Source organism: Leptonychotes weddellii, chromosome 10 (assembly GCF_054177405.1).
Source record: "Leptonychotes weddellii isolate Sample4059 chromosome 10, ASM5417740v2, whole genome shotgun sequence".
Classification (NCBI taxonomy): Eukaryota; Metazoa; Chordata; class Mammalia; order Carnivora; family Phocidae; genus Leptonychotes; species Leptonychotes weddellii.
The window spans coordinates 53,993,445-54,011,585 of record NC_138378.1 but is presented as its reverse complement, the minus strand read 5'-3'; the positions used below and the strand labels follow the sequence as shown (position 1 = coordinate 54,011,585).

Genomic DNA, 18,141 nt, shown 5'->3' with positions numbered 1-18,141 from the left:
CCGCTGGGCCCTGTTTGTGTTATTTTTTGTTCGTTTGGTTGTATATTCAACAAACATTTGTCATTGGGGGAAATTGGAGAAGAATGGCCGCTTGGAGGAAGCTTCATTAGAAGTGAACCTTAAAGGGTGGGTATGATTTCAGTGAGGAAAGATGGGGAGCATTCCAGAAAGACAGGGGCAGCCAAGTGTGAGGCCTGCTCAGAAAAAGAAAAATTAGTATAGTACAAGCCTCAAGTGCACGAGTAGGGTGGGGTCAGATGGAGGCAGGGATGCAGTGCAGGAACCCTGGATCAAGCAGGACTCTTTCACATGCAAAGGTCACAGAGTCTGACCCAACCCCCTTCAGCACACAGGGGCATTTTGGGTCATATAAGTGAGAATCCTGGGGCTAGGGCTGGATTCAGATGTGCCATCATTCAGAGGTTCAAACAGTGTCCCAAGGACCTGGTTTCTTGCTGTCTCTCCCCTCTGTTCTTTGGTTGGTTCTGCTTTCAGATAAGCTCTCACTGCCCTTGGACTTGTAAGATGGCTGCAACAGCTCTCGCCTTTACATCATCGTTTACTTAAGGCCTGTGTCAATACAGCCCCTTTGCTTTTAAATGCTTTCTTAATGGCTGTCAGTTGGGTTCTAGGCACATCCTGGAATTAATCTCTGAGTCAGGGAACATGGTACCCTGATTGGCTTAGACCTGGGGCAGGTGCCCAGGCCTGGAGTTGAGAGTAGGGCTGGCCCCACCGAAACCACATGGTCTAAAAGATACGGAGGGGCTGGCTGTAGGGGGAGAGTGGGGTCCAGCCATCCAGAGAAGATGAATGGAAGCTAGGCCACGAAAACGGCAGCTATCCACTAAAACCTGGAGCACCAGGCCAAAGAATCCGGATATCATTTGCAGGAGAGAACCAGTAAAAACTTCTGAACAAATAGTGACCAGAACTATGCATTAAGATTAATTCAGCTACAGTTTCATAATTGCCATGTGCTTGGCACATGGTAGGGGCTCAATAAATCTGCACTGAATGAGGGAGATAAATAGATGGATTGGAGGTGGGGAGAGAGAGAAATGCCATCGTAGGAGGCTATTGTAATAGTTTCAGAGGGGAGCCAGCCAAGGAAGTAATGAAGACTTCTGAAGAAAATCAAGAGGTTCCATTGTCATGAAAGCCACAGAAGGAAAAAACTATCAAGAGGACAGGGTTGGTGAGTCATGCCAAAAGCTGTCAAAAGGCCAGGACAAGGAGGATAGGGACTGAGAAAATATCAGAAGGGAGAATCGAAAGAGAAGGTCTAGTAGGACGGTCAGAAGCCAACTTCAAGGAGTTCAGAAGTAAGAGGAGGCTACCCTGAAACATCATCTGTTTTCCCTTCCCCACCCCTTTCCAGCTCCAAACTCAGCAAAAAAAAAAAAAAGCTCCTTCACCTCCACACATTCTTTGCAAAGCACCTGATGCCATCCCCGTGACCTTTATCCAGCCATGAGGTCCTTTTCTCTCATGTGTCTTTAGGCTCTCCTCCCTCTCCAGGGCTATCTCTCATATAAATATTGACATTACTCTCTTGTTCTAAGATGACATTTCTTAGGCCCTGTTCTGCCTTAAGTTAATGTTTCAAAAGAATCATTAGAGAAATTTTGAAGTTGGGGAGGACAGAAGTTTGGGCTTAGGTTGAATATCCTTTGTGGAAGGCAAGATTATCTGTAAGAATGAGTAACGGTTAGGGAGTGGGATATAGGGACAGGGAGAAGGTTGGAATAGTTCATTTAAGGTTCAGTTAGGGGTCACCAAAAAATGAATGAAAGAATTGCCAGGGGCCAGTGGGAGGCCAGCTGAGATTGAATAGCTTAAATTTATGGAGAGCCTAATCAGCATACTGCCTCTCTTCGGCAGGAATCGGTGGCCCAGAGTAGAGCGGTGGATTGGGTTTGAGGAAAGGTGGTTATGGAGCACTGTTGATCCTGGGCACAGGTCAAGTTGACGTGGGGGCTGGGGGCTAGAAGAGGATCGAGGACCCAGGGACCCCAGGGTATGTAAAGAAAGGCAAGTGATGGCCTGAGAGAAGAGGCAGGGTCAAAGATGTGGTCAGGATTCGTGTGAGGGGGTTGTCTCAGTGGAAGAAGTAGAAGGTTAAACAGTTAGGTTGGGGATATTAGGCCATATGGTGCATGATATGGTGAATAGACTACGTGGTTTAAATCCCGTATCTTAACCTGTATCTCCGCTTACCTTGTTTATAAAATGAGGCTCATAAAACCTTCAAAAGGTCATTGTAATTAATACATATGAGATACTTATGATAGTGCTTGTGTGTAATAAGTGCTCAGTGAATGTTGGCGATGGGGATGTTAGTTTAAAAGTGATGAAAAGGGAGACACCTGGGTGGCTCAGTCCGTTAAGCGTCCGACTCTTGATCTCAGCTCAGGTCTTGATCTCAAGGTCGTGAATTCAAGCCCCTCACTGGGCTCCATGCTGTGCCTGGAGCCTACTTTAAAAAACAAAACAGGGGCTCCTGGGTGGGTGAGTCAGTTGCGTGTCCAGCTCTTGGTTTTGGCTCAGGTCATGGTCTCATGGATCATGAGATCAACCTTGAGTCTGCTTGAAGTTTCTCTCTCCCTCTGCTCCTGCCCCCACTTGTACACTCTCTCACTCTCTCTCTCAAATAATAAGTCGTAAAAAAAAAAAAATACAAAACAAACAAAAAGTGATGAGAAGGCTTAGAATTTGAGATCTTGAGGGGCACCTGGGTACTCAGGCAGTTAAGCATCTGCCTTTGGCTCAAGTCATGATCTCAGGGTCCTGGGATCGAGCCCCGAGTCAGGCTCCCTGCTCAGTGGGGAGTCTGCTTCTCCCTCTGCCCCTCCCCCACTGCTCGTGCACTCGCTTGCTCTCTCAAATAAATAAACAAATAATCTTTAAAAAAAAAAAAAGAACTTGAGATCTTGAAGTTGAAACAATTCTGAGTGATGCCAGGTTCTCAGATGCCATCATGCTTGTGAGTGGAGTGAAATCGGAGATGGAAAGTAGTGGAATTGAGGAGGTTGAAGAATGGTGAGCCCAAATTCTAGGAGGGACATGTTTACGGATGTGGAGGTTACCAGTGGGCTGGCAACAACTCTGTGTCACTGAGAAAGGCCAGGTCTCTAGCTGAAGTTAACAGAAATAGGGAGGTAGCTACTATGGGCTTCAAGGGAGACAGATTGTTGAGAGAGGAGGAGAGAGGTGCGGAAGAAGGTGCTGATCTGTCTGAGTCAGAGACCAAGGGAAAGAAGTAACAGCCTCTACAGGAAAGTGAGGAGTAATCTGCTAGGAGGAGGAAGAAATGAGCCAAGGATGAAAAAAGTGGAGAATTTGCTCACAGTAGAACAGATTTTGATTGAGGAGAGATGTTTTTTATAAAAGCTTTTAAGAAAAATCCATTCCCCAAGCCTGAGGGCAAATCTGAAGGAGGCTTGAGCGTAAGGGAGGAAGTGGGCAGGAGGTTTTAGAGTAGATTCCTGGAAAAGCCAGTAAATGGGGGCTCTGTTCCCTCACCTTGATTGTAGGATGTGCAGCATTAGACACAATGACTCGATGTGCTGGGCATGCCCCAACCGGCCACGCCCCTGCCCGCCCGCCCGCCCGCCCACTTCTCCAGCTCCGTGGGTATGCAGTGCTGCGTGCATTTCCCGCGTCGGTGCTACTGGGTTCTCTGAGGGTAGAGGGACCGGGAGAGCTGGAATTGAGGGCTTCTGCTTTTAGAGAGCAGACAAATAAATGGCTTTAAAGGGAAGGGAACAGGACACCAGCAAGCTTTGTGGCTGAGTTCTCTTCCAAAAGCACCACTCAGTAATAGAATTGTATTCGGACATTTTTTTTGCATGACGTCAGGGAATAGCCTTCCTTAAAAGCTCTCATGAAAAAGCACAACTATAAAACAGACTCGGGCAATGAAATGGAAACCAGGCAAGTGGATCTGTGTAATTTGGGTAAAGAGATTTCTCCTTATGGCTTTGTGATCTGATCCCTGCTCTCTGCATAAAACTCTGTTTCACGGGATCCGCTTACATAGGAGTCTTACCTTGCAGGTGCTTTTAGACGTAATATGTCTTGCTTTATTACCAAATGAGCAGGAAAGCGAGGGTTCCCTCCTCAGTGGCTGTTCAGACCACCCTCCTAGACTTGCCACCTTCCTACTCCTTCAGGTCCTAAATCTCTCATCTTTGTATGAGCCCGGCCCCACAGTGGGGAGGGAGGGCTAGTCCCATGTACACCTCATTTAACCCCCATGTGTACCTTTATCCATCGCCCCCTCACGCCCCTGCTCAAGGTCAGTCTTGGGGAAGTGTGTGCCAGGGAGCACTACTCACTGAGCAGGTCCTTTCTTACCCACCCCATTTTCTTAAAGCCACAGGGGCACAGAATTTAATTACCTACCATCCTGTGTTCTTGGCACACTCTCTGGCTCCATTCCCAAGGAGATCCTTTCTTTTTTGTATTTTTGTTTTTTATTGAGGTGAAATTCACGTAACATAAAATTAACCATCTTAAGTATAAATTCAGTGGCAATTGGTACATTCATAATATTGTATAACAATCCCCTCCATTTCCATCATGCTCCCTCATCCCCCAAAAATACCCGTGTCCATTAAGGAGCCACTCTCTGCCCTTCCTTTCCCTCCCAGCCCCTGGCAGCCACCAGTCTGCTTTCTGTCTCCGACTCTTCCCATTCTGCGCATTTCATGTAAATGGGATCATATAATATTTGTGTGCCTGGCTTTTTCCACTAGGCATAATGTTCACAAGGTTCATCCATGTGGCATATGCTAACCTGTATCAGTACTTCACTTATGCCTGAGTAATATTCTGTTATATGGATGTACCATATTTTGTTCATCCAGTCATCTATTGATGGACATTTGGGTTGTTTCCACCTTTTGGCTGTTGTGAGTAGTGCTGCTATGCACATGAGTATACAGGTTTTTGTTTGAGTACCTGGTTTCAGTTCTTCTGGGTATATACCTAGGAGTGGAATTGCTGGATTATATGGTAATTCTATGTTTAACTTTTTGAGGAACTGGAGGTCCCTTCTTTTTTTTTTTAAGTAAGCTTTCTGCCCAATGTGGGGTCAACTCATGACCCCCAGATCAAGAGTCACATGCTGTACTGACAGCCAGGTGCTCCTGGAGGTCCCTTCTCAATGGACATTCTCCTAGGTTCACTCTGTCAAGGAATAGTAGACATATACCAGCCCAGCCCTAGCCCCCAAGACATGTTGACCTCATTCTGCTAGATCTGGAAAGAAACTGAAGGAATAAGACTGAGGAGCCCGGAATCTCTCTGGAAGTGAATAAGGTCACCAAAGGGAGGCTGGTAATCAGAAGAAAGTCTGGGGAAGGGGTTGGGTGCTAAGGGGCTTGGGGGCCAGTAGAAAATTGGACTAAGGCAGGGGGAAATTTAGCAAGAAAGGAACTCAGTTGCCCAGAATAAAGGAAGGCGTGAACCTAAAACCCCCGTGGCTGGTACGGCCATTCCCCTGGTGATGGAGGAGTGATGGAGGGGAGCTATAGACTGATTTATCCCTCTAGCGATGGGGCAGGGGAGAGGTAGAAAGAGCCCTTCAGGCTGAGGAATTAGGACAGTCAGCCTTGAGGAGCCATTGAGGGCTTTTATAAAAGGAGGCTTTAGAAAGATAATCCTGACTACAGGGTGGAGGGCAGCTTGGAGGAGAAGAAGACAAAACTGGAAGCAGGGAGGCTGGTCAGAAGGTTACCATTGCTCTTAAAGGAAGACCGGTGAGGATGGTGCTAGGAGCGGCAGTGGGGAGGGAGAGGCGGGATGCCATCATCAGGACAGCTACCTGCATGCAGAGGTGATGACGGAGGACAAGATGCCCCTGAGAAGACAGGGCAGCCAGTAGCAGGGGGGAAGGCTGTGGAGAGGCCGAGGGGCTCCAGAGCACCGCACCCACTGCCAGAGTCCAGTCAGGTGAGAGGCGGGAGGGGTGAGTCTAGGGACAGGGAGGTTGGAGGAGCAGGCTACTCCTTCTTGACGGACGACTAAAGTCTGAAATTCTAGCTAAATACACAGTTTTCATCTGGATTATACCAACACCGATTAATTTTCATCAAGAAATTATTTGTAACTCTGTCAAGCCAATTGAATTCCTTGATCAATTTTCTACACGGAGCAGTTAAACCATTTCTAAAGTTCTCCCATATTTTCTTAGGTATCAGCTCTTTTAGGTATAAATTTAACAATAAAGACTTGACTTTTTAGTCAGAAATTTTAGTCAATAAAAAGCGTTTTAGGGATGCCTGGGTGGCTCAGTAGGTTAAGCGTCTGCCTTTGGCTCAGGTCATGATCCTGGAGTCCTGGGATCTGGGATCAAGCCCCACATTGGGCTTCCTGCTCAGTGGGGAGTCTGCTTCTCCCTCTGCCCTTCCCCCTGTTTGTGCTCACTCTCTGTTTCATGCTCTCTCTCTGACAAATAAAATCTTTTAAAAATATAAATAATAAATAAAAGTAAAAAGCGTTTTATCATACCTGGGTTTTAGATTTTGGCAGTTGTATTTTTTCTGTTGCTGTTGTTATTATCTGTGTTTTCAGTGTTACTAACAAAATTACTTCTTTGGTCAGTTGTGAATTTTGCCATGTGCTGTTTAGCCATTGTCTGTTTAGTTGTATGTTGATTATTTTCAGCAGTAACATTCACGGCTAGATCAAAACATCCTCCAGGTCAAACACAACCCACTTCTTCCCAGAGTTCCTCTTCCTTCTCATCCCCACCCTTCCCACCAAAGACTGGTCCCAAGAGGAAAGGAGCAGTGGACTCTTCTGGGCAGTGGGTTCTGGAGCCTCAGAACACCCAGGCACTCTTCCTAGCAGCTATTTTAAATCCACTATACCACAGTTTAACCTTTTCTCCTTTTTTCAGTTGGCTAAAACCCCAACTCATTCATTGCCCTGTATTCTCTGACTTGTCATCTCTTCCTAGGCTTGTTGTTGAAGAGAGGTTTTCTGTGGCCTCTCCGTTCCTCTTCCTCACCCCAGCCTTCTCCAGCCTCAGCCACCCCACTCCCATCAGCCCAGGACCATGGCCAGCAGATGGTTTCCGATGCCTTTGGGAGGCGGGTAGCAATTCAAGGGAGTCCTGGCCACAAAGGACTGATAGGAAAGGCCCTTGGAAACCTGGGAGTGAACTCAGTTTCAAGATATAAAGTTTCCAGGGGCACCTGGGTGGCTCAGTCGTTAAGTGTCTGCCTTCAGCTCAGGTCATGATCCCAGGGTCCTGGGATCGAGCCCTGCATCAGGCTCCCTGCTCCGCGGGAAGCCTGCTTCTCCCTCTCCCACTCCCCCTGCTTGTGTTCCCTCTCTCGCTGTGTCTCTCTCTGTCAAATAAATAAATAATATCTTAAAAAAAAAAAAGATACAAAGTTTCCAGAAACTTTGAAATCACAGGTACTTAACATTTTGAGCGCTGTTTATAAATCTTAAAATTACTTTTGTGAGTTTAGGGATCATTTATACCTTGATGAACTTGCTATATTACCTTGGACTGTTTTTGTTCTACGTAGAGCTGTAAAAGCCTGAGAGGGAGGAGGGGGTACCTATAAAGGAACTTTCTGGATTCTGGATAAGGCTGGGAGATGGTAGTGGTCATATCCTCAGGAGACAAAAATTATCTTCCTGAATTTTTCTGATTTCCAATTTCTATTCTTCAGTTACATTTCAGGACCATCTGTACCACTATCTTCCATGGTCCAGTAGTGTGTTGGGGGAACTGGGCAAACCCCCATCTAGTGCTCTGTGCCCTGTGTCCCATGCCTAGACTGGATGGGAAGTTCTGGCTCCTGGCTGGCACAGTGCCTCGTGCTCATGGCAGCTTTGCTGAAATGAATCGGTCATTTGGTTTCTTCCTCTCTCCCACCACAAGCCCCGAATAAGCTGAAAGGGTTGAGAATGGGAGGGGACCAGGGGGAGAGTAAGGGAGGTGGGTAGTGGCGCTGAGGGTTAGAGAAGCTTAGGAAGAACTCAGAAGGAGCTGGTCTGTCTTCAGAGCTCGGACTGAGAAGAAATTTCCTTTAAGAGAAAGAAGTGAAATAAACTAAAGAAAACTGGAATGACTTCAAGGAGAGGGAAAAGAGAAATGGTGAGATCCAAGCTGGTCACTGAGGAATGTACAACGTGTCCGCAGATCCCTTGAACTCTGCCCAGGCAGAGGAAGAGGAGGCTGATGGCAGAAGGAGACTTCAAGTTGCCTAGGCCCCCCTCCAGGAGGGCTTCTCAGTCTGTAGGCATCTTCATTGTACCCCACCTCCTCACTGGCTCATCGGGCAGCGTCAGGGAAATGGGGAGAAGGGCTCAGATTGCCCCTTCCAGGAAGAGTGCTTTGGGGTGAGTGTCCTAGCAGAAAGGAATAAGCACAAGGTGCTTACCTTCCACAAAGAGGTGGAGGTGATTGAATACTTTGTGAGGCTCAGCAGAGCGAAATCACCAAGGAGCAGGCAGAGTGCAGGGGAGGTGCTGCTGGAGAGGGTGGGGCTCATCTGGGGGGAGGGCCTGACTTTGCACCTTGCACAAGGGCATCAGGTGTGGGCCAGATGCTGTTGTCCAGAGCATCTCCGGTCTGGACCCAACTCACTCCTTACCCTGTCTTCATTCACCTGCTCTGGAGCAGCCATGAACAAAGCTCATGTGCACCTTACTCTTTCCCGCTGGGCTTTGGAGGTAGCCACAAGGAACAGGACAGTGAGTTGCACACAAAACTGGGTACAACTGAGTACCCTGAAAGGTTTAAGCGGGTGGGTGTTGCTCCCCTTCTCCCTGGGCTGAATGCCCCTAGGGAAACCCGGTTTTTTTCACAGCCATTGTTGCCTGAGAGTGACGTTGGTTTAATCCATTCCTCATTCTTTGGTGTGGTTGGAAGTGAACAATGGCAAGCATTTTTATAAGCTTTGAGCTGAGTGTGCTATTCACCAGCTGTAATTTATTTTATCAACCCCTTTTCAGTGAAGTATGGCCCTCCCAAGTAAGAAGTGCACGCTTTTAACTCCTATGAAATGCTTATTTGTTTTTATTCATGTTGGCTGTATCCATTTTTTAAATTAGGGGAAAATCTACATCTATTTACCCAGTGATTTGAGGTGGGCCCACATTTTTTAAATTATAGCTTTTTTAACTTTAAAAATACCGTTTTTTCAAAAATATATCTTTTCTTTAAAATGAAAACAAAAGCTCTGCCGGATGTTTTCTGGTTTCGTGATGGGTCACCAGGAAAACGTTTACGTCGGGCGTCTGACTGCATCTGGGGGGGTCTCGGTCTTGCGGAGCTGGGTCTACAGGAACGTCGGGGAATCCAGACCACTGGTTCCCTATGGAAAGGGCTAGAAAATTAAGAAAAAGCAAATTACTAATATTTGAAAGGTTTTTCCCCAACTATTTTTAGAATTTCAAGTGGTGTTTTTATCCTTTCCCTTCTGACCTGGAAAATGTTTGCACCTCCAGACAAAAAGGGCTCTGTGGTCAGCTGTTCGTCTCAAGCAGCTGCTTTTTACCTCTTGCCACCTCTCTGCCCAGAGAGCTGATGAGGAGGTGGGGAGCTAGGGATTGCCTTGCAGAAAAAATATGAAAGGAGATGATGAGCTTCTTCTCATCTGCCTGGAATAGAGACGTAGGCCCCTGTTGCCTGATGAGCTGAACAGTTCCATCCATCCACCCACTGAACTGGAGAGACTTCACCACAGGGACTTTTTACAGTTGTGTAAGGTTGCAGACTATTTCAGGGGTAAGGCTGGGCTCCTCAGCCTCAGCCCTGTTGACATTTGGGGGAGGTATCATGTGCCTCGTAGGGTGGTTCACAGCATCCCTGGCCTCCACCCACTCCATTCCAGCAGCCCCACCTCCCCTGACTTGTGACAACCAGAACTGTGTCTGGACATTGACAGATGTCTCCTGCAGGGCAGTATTATCTCTGGTTGAGGTTGAGAACCACCAGGTGGAGGGAAGCCATAAGTGATGTCGAAGCCCCAGAGACTAGGTGAGAGCGGAGGGAATGGGGTTTCCTGAGCCCAAGGAGAGCTGAACGGGATGGTGCAGCCACGGCCAGAACCTTGGTGACTCACGGGGGAGGTTGCAGGAAAGAAGTATCCAGCTTCTCTCTCTTTCTACCCTCCAAATTCTCAGCATCCCCTCCCCATTAGATGAATCCCACCAGAAGCCAGGTGATAGGGAACCTGTGTGGTGCAGTCCATAAAGGTCAGCCCGTGGGGCACTGAGTGGGGTGCAGAGGGACAAAGAACAGATGGGGGCACAAACAGAAAAGAATCAGTCTACTTGTCCATCCATATAGTCATTCAACATGTATAGGCAGCTTAGCACAATGGTCAAGTACACAGGCTTATATGTGGCCCCTACCACCTCACCTGTGTGATCCTGATCAAGTGACTTCTCTAACCCTCAGTAACCTCAGGCGTAGAATGGCAGCCATAATCCTGTCTACATGTGTGACCCGAGTCTTGCAATCTTGGAGGTTTCCTATTGGGGAAACACAAGTCCTAAGTAAATTGTTCAGTACATGGCTCTAATCAAGTACCAAGTGGATGGTATCTGCTGTGTGCCCAGTGCTGTCCTATGGATGATCCTGGGAAAAGCAAAGACATAGGGCTCAGCCACAGAATGCCCTCTCTCACCATCTGTCAGCACACTGAGTGCTGTGCAGATATGAGCAGAGAAAGGTCACAGTGGGCTGGAAAAATCTAGACCACAGGACCTGAATTGGGTCCTGAGGGATGAGTAGGCTAAGTCAGGATGAGAGAGGATCTATCAGACAGTGGGGATGGTGAGCAAACCAGAGCCACAAGAGTTGGAGGGAAGGAGAAGACCCAGAGAGCTCCGGGGGGAGACTGGTGATCGGACGGCTTTGGTAGAAGGTCTTGGTGCTCCCGTCTGTGAAGATGAGGGGCTGGCTCGGGACCCGTCGCCTTCCTCAGTAGTCGGGTGTAGGAGTCATAAACTCACGGCTGCAGGAGTGAGCTGGGAGGCGGTAGGATGCACCGATGCGTCCTGTAGGGCACGGCCATTGCTCTGCTCCAAGCATCTCTTACCACGTTAAGATGCAGGCCGGGGACGCCAGGTGCTAATTAATTCTCTGAATTTTCAAAAGATGCTAGAAATTTGGATTTTTATGAGAAATCGCCTGACTTTTAAAAAAAGACCATGTAAGCCATATCAGACTTGCGTGGAGACCACAAAGAGTCCATTTGCACCCCTGTCCAGATGTTTCTGAGGGGCCCTTTGGGGCCTTAGAACCCTTGAGCTGTGTGTTTGGTTGGGTTCGGCCTCCTGTGTACTGTCTTTTAAGCTATAGCTCCCCGGGCTTTAAAAAGAAAAAAAAAGAAAGAAAAGAAAAAGAAGTAGGAAGAAGAGGGGTCCGCCTGGGCCAGGTGAAGTCAGAGTTCCCCTCCAGACCACCACGGCCAGGTTGGGAGTGGGAGGGAAGGGCTGGCTGTCGCCCGGAGGCACCAGCTTGGAGCACCGAGTGGGTGGGCCGGAGTCTCAGTGCTGCCCGCGCTCCTAGCACTTGACCCAGTGTCCGCCGAGGCTGGGGCTGGAGCTGCCCTTGAGAGCACTGACCAGCACATTTGGTTCTTGGATGAAATTTTTTAAATACTCAGATAAAGAACAGAGACTAATATCACGAATACCCGTGTTCCCACACGCAGCCTTCCTGCTGGGTTCTTCAAAACTAGAGATGCTGCCCCTTTTCTTTCCTTAGGACACAGACCTTCCTCTGGGCCATTTGCCTCAGGTAAGGGTTGTCTGGGAGCTCTGTCTAGTGGTAAAGGCTGACACAGTGACCTCTGGGAGAGCCCTGAAGTCCTGTCACTGATTGCCACGCCAGGAAATCGCACCTCTGAGTCCTGGCTCTGCGGGCCCCGAGGAGCAGAGAGCCACGCGCTCCAGGGTAGAGGACCGGGAGAGGCCGGGGGGCAGAGGGGCCCTGGCAGCCTCAGGAAGAGGCAAACGGCAGAGTCAGCAGTCGAACCAAGCGGCAGTCCACACTTGTTTCTCATGACTAAATAAAATACAGGCTCTTGCTCTGCTGAGGGGAAGTGAAGAAGTCTGTGGAGAAGACCAGAAATAATGACGTCTGGAAACAGCCTAGCGCATCCTTAAAATATTTTCGTCAGAAAAAAGAAGACACAGGGGCGCCTGGGTGGCTCAATCATTAAGCGTCTGCCTTCGGCTCAGGTCATGATCCCAGGGTCCTGGGATCGAGTCCCACATCGGGCTCCCGGCTCAGCGGGGAGCCTGCTTCTCCCTCTGACCCTCTCCCCTCTCATGCTGTTTCCCTCTCGCTCGCTCTCTAAAAAATAAATAAAATCTTTAAAAAGAAAAAGAAAAAGAAAAAAGAAGACACAGTAATACTCCCTTACTCCAACACTGCCGCTGCCTCCCCGGGCCTGCTCCACACAGGCCCTCCAGCTTCGCCTCGACTTCAGCTGGCAGACGCCCCTCCTCGGGGCCAGGCCTGTGCTCCCCGCTCCTCCCTTTCGCCCCAGCTGTGCGTGGCCCCTTATCCTCGGCCTGCCCAGTTTTCCCTCCATGAAGCTCCCTAATCCCACTCCCCACACTTTTTTTCCTTTTCTGTTCTTTCATTACTGCTACTAATGATATCATCAGTCCCTGTCGTACACCATCTTGGACTATTTCCTGACCCTTCGTGTGTCAGCTCACTGCTGACTACACTCCTCTCTCAGAGAGAAGGGACTGGGGTTTTCCTCGTGTTTCTCATAGTGCCCCTCTCCCCCCCGCCCCCCCCCACAGCAGGTGACAATAACTACTATGGGCAGATAGAAGCTTGAATTGTTGGGTGAATGGTGGACGGAGAGATGGTTGGATGGCAAGGTTGAGGGAGTTCCACGAATGCCTGGAACAGGATGCTCCAGAGCTAGGGGCAGGGAACACTCAACCCATCTCCATTTACTCAGCATTTACTGTGCTGACTTGGCCTGTCTTGGGAAGGAGACTTGACCAATGGCCTTAGTCTAGAAGGCATCTCCCCCCATGATAACTTTAGAATCAGTGCGCTTCAGTCCACGGTCTCAAGCTCAAGGTTGGCACCTGGAAAAAGTCGACGTTGGCATTTTCATTTTCATCAGTGTGGTTGAAGACCACCTCAAAGCCTGGGACTTGAAGTGCATCCAGTGCTGTGTGAAGCCTGCCTCTAGCTGCCAGCCCCAAGGCGGGCCTCATCACAGGAGTGGGAAAGAACATGGGCGGCAGGGCTGTGGGACTCCCCATGCTTGCCTCAGGAGTCTCAGCAAGTAAGGTCTTCCGTTAGCCAGGTGTCTGCCTTGGCAGAAGAGCCCCATGTGGTGGGGGCAGTAGCAAGATGATGTCCACACTGCATCAGCTCAGAAGCCGGACCACCCAAGTTAATCATTCACGAGGGTAGAAGGCAAGGATTAACTAGTTCTAAATGCTGATTCGGTGGGTTTCCAGCTCACTTCCAAATGACTGAATGCTAATCCCCCTTGTGTAGTAGGCCTACCACAGACAAGAGTGTGTACCTGTGTACCTCACCCACTTAAAGCCCTCCCGCAGGGTCTAGGGCATATTTGACTCTCACCTTAGCTGTGTAGCCATTGGGGGGGGGGGGGCGGCGACGATTTATTCGCCTACACTGACCTCTTCCCTCCCCTGATTCCTGCAGCTCTTAGAATGCAGACCACTCCATTGAGCACCAGATGTCTCATTGCTGCCTGAGTTTTTGCTTTTCGTCCCCTCCCAGGCTACCACCTTCTTGAGGACAGGAAATGTCAGCTCCTTGCCTTGCGTTCCCACAGTACTCAGCACAGTGCTGGCCACAGGGAAGACCCTAGGCACCTACTTCCGGACTCGGGAAGGGCCAGGCAGAGGCCTGGCTCCTCCAGGAAGCCTTCTCAGGCGCCCTCCCCACCCACTGAGCAGCCGTGCACCTCTGCGGAGTCCTCCAGCACCTGAGGCCTGGGCCCTACAAGCAAGCATGAGGGCTCTAAGTGTTGGTCTAGGCTCACGTGTTCTGCAAGCTCTTTCAGGGCACACGGTGTGCCCAGCAATCGGAACCAACTTGTACACATAGCAGATTTTTCAGCTTCACCGTTTTACTGAGATATGCCATACACACACCACACAAGTCACCCCCTGGTTGTAGCTTATTTGTAGAGTTGTGCAAGCATCACCACAGTGTATTTCAGGCCATTTTCGTCACTGTGAGAAAGAACCCATGCTTCTCCCTGTATTCGTTTCCTGAGGCTGTGGTCACAGCAAATTAACGTAAACTTGGTGACTTAAAACAACAGCAATTTATGGCCTCATGAGGCCAGAAGTCCAAAATTAAGGTGTCGGCAGGGCCACACTTCCTCTGGAGGCTCTAGGGAAGAATCTGGCTCTAAGGAATTCCTTGCCTCTTCCAGCCTCCAGAGGCCACATCCCTCCAGTCTTGTGGCTTCACATCACCTTCTCCTCCGTGTGTCGGGTGTCTTTCTGCTCTCTCTTATTAGGACATTGGCGATGGCATTTAAGGGCCGCCCAGATGATCTAAGATGATTTCATCTCAGTACCATTAACTAAATCACATCTGCAAAGACCCTTTTTCCAAGTAAGGTAACATTCACAGGTTCTGGGGGCCGGAAGCCATTTTTCAGCCTGCCACATTCCCCCTGCCCCCTGGCCCAACATAATTCACATACCACAAAATTCACCAACTGAAAGCCTATGGATATATACGTTTTAGTATATTCACAAGGTTGCGCAACCCTCACCACTGTGTAATTCCAGAACATTTTCATCATCAACCCAAAAAAGAAACACTGTTTCTATCAGGAGTCATTCCTCAATCTCCCCATTCTCCAACCTCTGGCAACCATTAATCCACTTTTTGTCTCTCTGATTTGCCTATTCTGGATATTTCACATAAACGGAATTATACAATACATGGTCTTGGGGCGCCTGGGTGGCTCAGTCGTTAAGTGTCTGCCTTCAGCTCAGGTCATGATCCCAGGGTCCTGGGATCGAGCCTCGCATCGGGCTCCCTGCTCAGCCGGAAGCCTGCTTCTGCCTCTCCCACTCCCCCTGCTTGTGTTCCCTCTCTCGCTGTCTCTCTCTGTCAAATAAATAAATAAAATCTTTAAAAAAAATTTTAAAAAATTTAAAAAAGTCAGTAGGGGGGCACCTGGGTGGCTCAGTTGGTTAAGCGTCTGCCTTCGGCTCAGGTCATGATCCCGGGGTCCTGGGATCGAGCCCCGCATCGGGCTCCCTGCTTAGCGGAAAGCCTGCTTCTCCCTCTCCCACTCCCCCTGCTTGTATTCCCTCTCTCGCTGTGTCTCTCTCTGTCAAATAAATAAATAAAATCTTAAAAAAAAAAAAAGATTATACAGGGGCGCCTGGGTGGCTCAGATGGTTAAGCGTCTGCCTTCAGCTCAGGTCGTGATCCCAGGGTCCTGGGATCGAGCCCCACATCGGGCTCCTGGCTCGGCCGGGAGTCTGCTTCTCCCTCTCCCTCTGCCTCTCCCACTGCTCATGCTCTCTCTCTCTCTCTGTATCTCTGTGTCTCAAATGAATAAATAAATAAGAAAAAAATCTTTAAAAAAAAAAAAAGATTATACAATACATGGTCTTTTTGTCTGGCTTCTTTCACTAAGCATCTTTCCAAGGTTCATCTGTGGTGTAGCCTGTATCAGTATTTCATTCCTTTTTAGGACTAAATAATATTCCATTGTATGGATATACATTTTATTTGTCCATCCCTTGGTTGATGGACATTTTGATTTTTTCCTGCATATTGGCTAGTATGAACATTCACAAGTACAAGTTTTTGTGCGGACATACGGTTTTTAGTTCTCTTAAGTCTATGCCTAGGAGTGAGCAAAACTTCAAGACTATTTCCCAACCTGGCTGCACCATTTTACATCCCCACCGGCGGTGTCTGAGAGTTCCAACTTCTCCACATTTCACTGAAACTTATTATCTGCCTTTTTAATTATAATTCTCCTAATGGTTGTGAAGTGGTATCTCACTGTGGTTTTGATTTGCATTTGCCTATTGGTTACTGATGCTGAGCATCTTTTCCTGTGCTTATTGGTCATTTGTGGATCTTCTCTGGAGAAATGTCTATTCAGATCCTTTGCACGTGTGTTCATTGGGTTATCTTTTTATTTCGTTTTAAGAGTGCTTTATGTATTCTAAATATACGTCCCTTGCCAGATATGGGATTTGCAGATGTATGCTCCCATCTCTATGAGTTGTCTTCGCTTTATTAATGATATCCTTTGGGGCACAAACGTTTGCAATTCTGATGAAGTCTAACCTTTCTTTTTGTTGCTTGGGCTTTTGATGTCTTATTTAAGAAACCATTGCCTAATCCAAGATCACAAAGCTTCACTTCTGTATTTTCTTCTGTGTGTTTCATAGTTTTAGCTCTTAAATGTAGGCCTTTGATCCATTTTGAGTCCATTTTTGTATATGCTCTGAGGTAGGTCCAACTTCATTCTTTTGCCTGTGGATGGATACCCAGGTGTCCCAGCTCCACTGGCTGAAAAAACTGTTTTTTCCCTACCATTGTTTTGGCACTCTTGTCACCAAAAAAAAAAAAAAAAAAATCAATGGAATGTAAGTATGAGGGTTTATTTCTGGAATCTCAGTTCTATTCCATTGTCCTTTTGCCAGCACCACACTGTCTTCATTACTGTAGCTTTGTAGTAAGTTTTAAAATCAGGAAGTGTGAGTTCCAGTTCTGTGTGTTTTTCCAGATTGTTTAGCTGTTCTGGACATGTGGCAGATTCTTCAGATGCACTGGTTGCTTGGTCACTTGCTTTCTGGTTTCCTTGATGGACTGGTGAGCCTGTGAGAGCCTGGCTGGCTTGCATCGTTAGCTAAAAAACTCCTCTCCCATTCTTCTGCCTCCCTTCACAAGGCATTTGGCCAGTAGCAATCTGGGTTGTTCTGGCCAAGCCGTCCTAGTTCAGGGCAAAGTGATAAAAGAAGAAACTTGGAGGGGTACATCTGGCCCCTCAAGCAGATTTAAATCCAGCTAATTCTCTCCCCTCCCGCATCCAGCTTCTTTCCCCTTCCTTCTTCATCTGGCGGAGTCAGTATTTGGACAGCTCTCATTTTCTCTGGATCCACTTATAGCCAAATCACACCAACACTCCCCTGTGCCTCTGTCATGCCCGTCACTCTCCTGCCACTTCCTAAGCACAATTCATGACAAAATGGTACAGGATGGGGGACATCTGTCCTGTCAGGTGGGGCAAGTGCAGCAGGCCTTCCTGGTGGCATCATGAATAAAAGTAATAAAGCCCAGTGTGACTTCCTCACCTCCATGGGCTGTTTCTCCATGGCCTCTCTGTGGGGAAGGGGCAGCTTCTGGGCTGAGGCAGACTGAGCTCACTGCCGCCACTTCTCACTGTACAAACTTGGATCCGTTCCCCATGAGCATAGCTTCCTCACTGGTTAAATAAGGATACCTCCCTGCTCATGTGGGAGCAGTAAGGGTTAGATAGGCCAGTGTTCATTATTATCACCAGTAACCCTAGTTAACCATTTAGTGAATGCTTTCTTTGTGGCAGTCCCTGTGTTAGTGTTCAAACTGAATAAAGATGGGGGCAAAGGAAAAGATTTCATGACTTCTGGAGCCACACACGAGAATGTGCTGAGCATCTGCTACGTGTTTAATCCTATGCTGGTCTTCATGTATATTTTCATTTCTTTGAGGTATGAAAGATGCTAATTAATTGTACCACCTCCCCATACAGATTCTAAATCACCTGAGAACTACACAGAGGAATCAGGTCGAGATAAAAATAGAGATTATATTGTAAGTAAAGGCTGGACCAACACATGTCCAAGACCTACAGCCGAAATGCACATTTGCTCGTCTTCTTTTTCTGTTGCCTGGGTTAAATCCTGGTTCCAGGGAGCAGAGGCACCAAGGGGCAGGGGTCCTGGGGGATTGATTTGGGGATGGTGACATCAGTCTTGGGGCTGCTTCCATGATTCTAGGCTCTGCTGGGTGGGCTCCAGGTAGTAATACTGGCTCTGCTTCGGGGTCACCAGCCCTGCTTATCTCACTGGGAAGACCTATATGTCTGGAATGTTGGTGCTAATTCTCCAAATCTGTGCTCTGCA

At 48.2% G+C, this 18,141-nt stretch overlaps 1 protein-coding gene across 8 annotated transcripts in view; it reads left to right on the top strand.

Moving 5' to 3' along the window:
* THADA (THADA armadillo repeat containing) overlaps positions 1 to 18,141 on the top strand; it is a 328,075-nt gene that overhangs the window by 297,336 nt on the left and 12,598 nt on the right. The window contains exon 37 of one of the 8 annotated variants that reach the window (XM_081833474.1): positions 13,766 to 14,940. The exons of the other annotated variants lie outside the window; for them this stretch is intronic. Within the exon in view, the coding sequence (XP_081689600.1) occupies positions 13,766 to 13,977 (212 nt within the window). The 3' untranslated portion in view covers positions 13,978 to 14,940. Of the gene's footprint in view, positions 1 to 13,765; positions 14,941 to 18,141 lie in introns of those variants that run through there. 8 annotated transcript variants of the gene reach the window in all.